The 6,000-nt window shown below is 43.2% G+C and overlaps 1 protein-coding gene across 2 annotated transcripts in view; it reads right to left on the reverse strand.

Moving 5' to 3' along the window:
• Positions 1-2,348, reverse strand: part of CDC73 (cell division cycle 73) — a 135,041-nt gene extending 132,693 nt beyond the window's left edge. For both annotated transcript variants that reach the window (XM_058700586.1, XM_058700587.1), the window contains exon 1: positions 2,182-2,348. In XM_058700586.1, the coding sequence (XP_058556569.1) occupies positions 2,182-2,312 (131 nt within the window). In that variant the 5' untranslated portion in view covers positions 2,313-2,348. The remainder of the gene's footprint in view (positions 1-2,181) is intronic.
• Between the last annotated feature and the right edge of the window lie 3,652 nt (positions 2,349-6,000).

A 6,000-nucleotide genomic window follows, 5' to 3' on the forward strand; every position in this document is an offset into this window, starting at 1 on the left:
GTATAATTCTTATGACATCCCTTAAATTAAACCAATGATGCAAAAAAAATCATAATCAATTCTACCTGTGGTAAAGCAATGCTGTATAAAGGTTTATTATTTTTTTTAATGTTTATTTGAGAGAGAAAGAGGGGGAGGGAGAACACAAGCGGGGGCAGGGAGAGAGGGAGAGAGAATCCCAAACAGACTCTGTGCTGTCAGTACATAGCCCAATATGTGGCCCAGACTCACGAACCGTGAAATCATGACCAGAACCAACTCAAGAGCCGGACGCCTTACCGACTGGGCCACCCAGGCGCCCCAATGCAGTCTAGACGTGCAAGCTCTTTAACGAAACCGCATAATACTACTGCCTCAACAATATCTGTGTCCAATCTCACTCTTCCTACTACATTCTCATCTAAAAAACGTCAGCATATTATTTGACCTCATCTGAATACAGTGCAATATAGTCAGCCCTCATCTACATTTCTCTAGCCTTCATTTCCACTTTTCCTATGAATTGACATTATTTCAAACCACACATCACTACCAGTTACTGTACAATAACACATAATATCCAGGTAATCAGGGTTTTTTTTTTTTTTTAACAACACAGTAAAGCGAAGTAATAGAACGTACTACATGCAATAAGGATAAGTATTGTTTAAAGTTCCGAAGTTGGACATATGTACATGTGCATAAAGAAATGAATAACAAAACAAAAATATGTTTAGTGGTGTAATTCACTATTGTTAAAGTTTGAAATTATTCTAAGCACCCCTTTTTCACTACAAGCTTCACTGAAATGCTATCAAAATATTTCCTTTCCAGCTCTCATGGCTTTAAGCATACAGTTCCCTGTCCTTTAAGACCTAACCCATCATGTCACCCTCAAAGTTCCTAACTCACTCTTTAAGGCTTACTCATCTGTTCATTCATTTGTTCAAGAAAATTTGTAGCCTGTCTACACGCCAAACATATTTCTATGAAACCCTTCCTAATACCCCAAGCTAGAAGTGATTACTCTCAAGAGCCAGAATGCAATTCTTACCAAGTTATGTTTTATTTCACCTACTCTGATTAAGTTAACCTCCTCTGAGTCAGGAACCAAGGTACTAAGAACTTTCTATTTCTCAAATTGAACCACCCTACATCCTGAGTACTTCTAAACCATTTTTTAAAGAAAAAAAATAAATCCGTTAAAATTCCAATTAAATGTTATTCTGTCTGTGCAAATTTTTTTTGACAGGACAAAACGCAAGAAACTCAGAATGATGTCATTGCATCAACATTTCATAAAGCTAATCAAATCATAAGTCCTCGGGGCCAAAAAGCTAGAAACCAACAAACTAAATTTTCCCCAGCTTTTCATCAACTCTTCACAAAGCCCAGTGCTTCCACTCAATCAAGCAAAATGAGTATGGAAGTTCTAGCCCAAGGTTCTAATCATCCAGATGAAATACCAAAGAGAGAGATATCACCTTTAAAAAGGCCCCAAACCATTAACAGACCTATCTCTAGATATTTTCCTTAATGCCTTCCATTCAAAAACCCCGCGTAGATCACCGTTCCAAAATATTTCTTTTTAAAACCCATTTCCTACAAGCACACACCATCATCAATATCTTACTTAGATCTGTAAAGCTCACTCCATTTTACCAATAACTTTCTCCCTGAAGAAATTCCTGCCTTCACCTCTAACACGGGTTTTGAGGGCTCTTCCAAAGTGACCAAGTCTTTTTCCCGTTCTAATCTCACATAGTTCCCTTCTCTCTACCTCAGGGAATTACGAAAGGAAAAAGAAACAGACCAGGAGCTGCAAGGGGCAGGTGGGATAGTGACAACACATGGCAGCCTCGAAGAGAAAGAAAAAACTAAACACAAAAAGACGTCTCTAGGACCGGACGGTACGCCCCTTTCTGCACCTACACACGTCGGTAAAAATGAACTAGGAAAGTCAGAAACTCCTGTGGTACCTTTCCCTTTGGCGTCCCAAAGACTTAAAGAAATGGAGATGCACCTCCTCCTATTTCCTCCTCACCTAAAAGTGTAACTTCTTTTCTTGAGAAAAACTTTTACCCAGAGACCCGTTTTTTCTCCATCCCCAAAGGGAATCGGGGGGAGGGGTTAGGAAAGAGGTCGCCTGGGGGCGCCCAACTCTGCCCGGCCAACCCCAGGCCACAGCCATGCCAGACTTACCCCCAAACTACATAGTTAGTCTTCACATTCTTGGGCCAGGAGAACTCGCCGAAGATCACTTCGTCTCCCTTCACCACAATCTCCTTCTTCTGGATGTTGTACTGTCGCAGGACGCTGAGCACGTCCGCCATCTTCCCCCCCCCTCGCCGCCGCCGCCGCCGCCGGCCCCGGGCGAAGCCGCCGCCGCCGCCGCGCCTGCCTCCTTCTTCCCCTGTCGCCTCGCCCTCTTCCTCCTCCTCCTCCGCCGCCGCCGCCGCCGCCGCGAACCAACAGCAGCCGCACTAGCAGCCGTCCTCGCCTACGACAGCAGCAGGGGCAGTAGACACCCAGGCCGCCGAGGACCCCGCGCTATAAGGCAAGGCCCCGCCGCCGGCTGCCCGCGGAGAACGCCTGACTGCGCGCCTCCAGCCAGGCCGCCGCCAGGGGGAGCCACGACCGACCAGGAACACGCCCCTCCCAGACTCCCACTCGGCACCGGGCCGAATCCCGGCCCGAAACTCGGAGCGCAGGGACACCGCGCCCACGTACAGAGCACGTACGGGGAATACTGCCGGGCGCACGCGCGCGGACACGTACCTCGTCCGTCGTCCCTCGCAGCGCGCACGCGACTAGCGACAGGTGCGCGCGCACCTGCAAGGAAGCCCGGGAATTCTGTCCCCAGACTACGCACTGGGTGACCGCCCACCCACCTTGACTGCGGCCAAGGGCTCTCGGGCCGTTCCTTGGGCGAGAGTGGAGCTTGGCAAAAGGTTTCCAGAACGCTATTACCTTCCCAACTAAAGGGAACCCATTAAATGGCCTGTAGGTCTTAGAGATCCGATTAAGCCCCTTTAGAAGGGTGAGGTTTTGGACGCGGGGTACGGTTTGGGGGTTGTTTTTTTGTTTTTAGTGTATTCACGTAGTGGTAAAGACCTAGTCCGGAGGAGACCAATCCCGGGTATCTGTATTTGTTACGTGCTGCTTGACCTTGGACAAGATACATACCTTCTTACAGCATTAATTGGCTAGTGGAAAAAAGAACTTAGTATGAGAATAAGATGAAAGAAAGCATCTAGCAAATCAACAAAATATCGTAAATGTTGATCTTCCACTTCAGTTCCTTGGATGATGACTTTTTCCATCCTGGCCCCTTCTTCCTGCCAGGCCCAAAGCGGTACCCTTAAATAGCTCTATTCAAAGATGCTAATGAAAAGGAGAACACAAACTCCAAGCTGTCAGAACACTTTCGGATTACTTGATTTTTTATTGGCACTCAGAAGGCTAAAGGGTGTCCTTACTGTGCTGGAAACAATGAAATAAATTGAATATACTATGGCCTGTATACCTTAAACTGAACATATTCCATGGGGGCCATAATTTATTTTATTCCTTTTACTATAGTGGAAGGGGGGGGAGGCTATTTCTTGACTGACATAACCAAATACTTTGATCTGCTTTGAAAGGGATCTATTTTTATTATGTGCACTACAGAGAGATATAGAAGTGTATGGTTTATTTCCTATACTATCTAAAGCGAGTTTCCAAATGAATTTGAGAAATTTTGTGTATTCTGCAAATGTTCCATCCCTGTGGTAGATTCCTGAATCTCACCACAAAAACAGACACAATGAAGCACTTACTGCTCTCTAATCTCCCATAGTGTCTATTCATACTTGCATGAGAGCACCCAGTATTACTTGAGAGCCCACATTAGTTTCCTTGCTTGCCTCATCCTGCAAAACTAAAGGGCAATAGCCCTGTATCATCATATCCTAGTGTCTAGCACATTATTGGCTCTTAGAAAATGTTAAATTAATAAATGGATAGATGAGTTCAACAAACTCAGTATTTAATGGGTAGAAGAGCCAAATAATAGTCTACTCAAATGACTCTTAATTTTATTTCATACACAAATAATGACTATATGAGTCCATTCAGACTGCTATAAGAGAATACCGTAGGCTGGGTGGCTTATAAACAACAGAAATTCATTCTCATAGTTCTAGAGGCTAGGAAATCCAAGGTCAAGATGCCAGAAGATTCATTGTCTGGTAAAAGTCTGCTTTCTGGTTCATAGACCTCTGACTTCACATTGCATACTCACATGGTGGAAAGAAAAAAGGAGCTTTCTGGAGTCTTTTTTATAATGTCCTAATCACCTTCCCGAGGCCTCATCCTAACACCATCACCTTGGGTTTAGGATTTCAACATATGAAGGGGGATGGGGTGGGTGACCACAAACATTCAATCTATAGCAATGACCAGACAGTCTTTCTTTTAGGAAAAATTGTGGTTCTGAGAATAGTGATTCTTAAACTCAGTGTAATGAGATATGGCATTAGTAATTTATTGCTTATAACAGTTAAAGAAATGCATGGATCATTTTGTTTTTATTTAAATCCTGTGCCATTACCCCAGTAATATTGGTTCAGTAATGTTCGTGCCAAAATACAATCAATAAAAGACAAGATTAGGGGCACCTGGGGGGCTCAGTCAGTTAAGCATCCGACTTTGGCTCAGGCCATGTCTCACAGCTTGTGTGTTAAGCTCCAAGTCGGGCACTGTGCTGACAGCTCAGAGCCTGGAGCCTGCTTCAGATTCTGTGTCTCCCTCTCTCTCTCCCCCTCCCCTGCTCACACTTTGTCTCTCTCAAAAATAAATAAACATTAAAAATTTTTGTATCATAGAAGAAAAGATTAGTACTAGATCTGAAAACTTAGAAAATTAACTAGAAAAAAAATTAGAAAATCAGTCTTGTTTCTTTGTTTTGGGTGAAAGCTGCCCACTTCTCCAGTCATCAGCATCTGAAAAATTCCTAACAATTCTCAGTTTGAATTCTCCTGAGAATAAATGTCTAGCAATTGGGATAAAGTGGTACATCTTTTTAGTTGAAAACCATGGATGAGAGATCATTACCTTAGAGTTTTGCTGCTATGTCCATTGTTAACAATACCCGATAAGATCCTTTCCATCAATGTCCAAGAATGGTTGTATTCTGATACCTTTACCAGATGACTAAATATCCAAGTTTTAAATTAGGAAGGGTTTGTTAAAGTACACATTTTGAAAATGCAGCTTGAACTTTCTAGTGATAATTCTAGAGGGATCACAAATCACTTGTAGTATTTATTCATATTAGTCTGTAATAAATAGAATCTAGGATTAGGAGCAAATGATTCAAGGGCGCCTGGGTGACTCAGTTGGTTAAGCGTCAACTCTTGATTTTGGCTCAAGTTATGATCTCTGCGCTGAAAGCTCAAGGCCTGCTTGGGATTCTTTAATTCCCTCTCTCTCTGCTCCTCCCCAGCTTGCTCACTCACTCAAATAATTAAACAGTAAAAGGAGAGGAGAGGGGAGGGGAGGGGAGGGGAGCGGAAAGGAAAGGAAAGGAAAGGAAAGGAAAGGAAAGGAAAGGAAAGGAAAGGAAAGGAAAGGAAAGAGAAATGGGGTGCCTGGGTGGCTCAGTTAAGCATCTGACTCTTGATTTCTTCTCAGGGCATGATCTCATGGTTCATGAGTTTGAGCCCCGTGTTAGGCTCTGTGCTAGTAGTGTGGAGCCTGCTTGGGATTCTCTCTCTCCTTCTCTCTCTCTACCCCTCCCCTCTCATGCTCTCTCTCTCTCAAAATAAACAAATAAACATTTTTTAAAAAGTAAACATTTCAAATGCAAGGGACGGGGGTAAATTGTTAATTCATGAGGAGATAATCCATGGGTTTCAGAGAGGGTAAATCTTATTGACACAGACCAACAGCAAAATTAAGGCCATCAAAATTCAAAATTTTCTGAGAGCTTTGCTAATTTTAATTTTAGGATTCCATTAATTCGTTTTCATTTTCCTA

Source organism: Neofelis nebulosa, chromosome 15 (assembly GCF_028018385.1).
Source record: "Neofelis nebulosa isolate mNeoNeb1 chromosome 15, mNeoNeb1.pri, whole genome shotgun sequence".
NCBI classification, from domain to species: domain Eukaryota; kingdom Metazoa; phylum Chordata; class Mammalia; order Carnivora; family Felidae; genus Neofelis; species Neofelis nebulosa.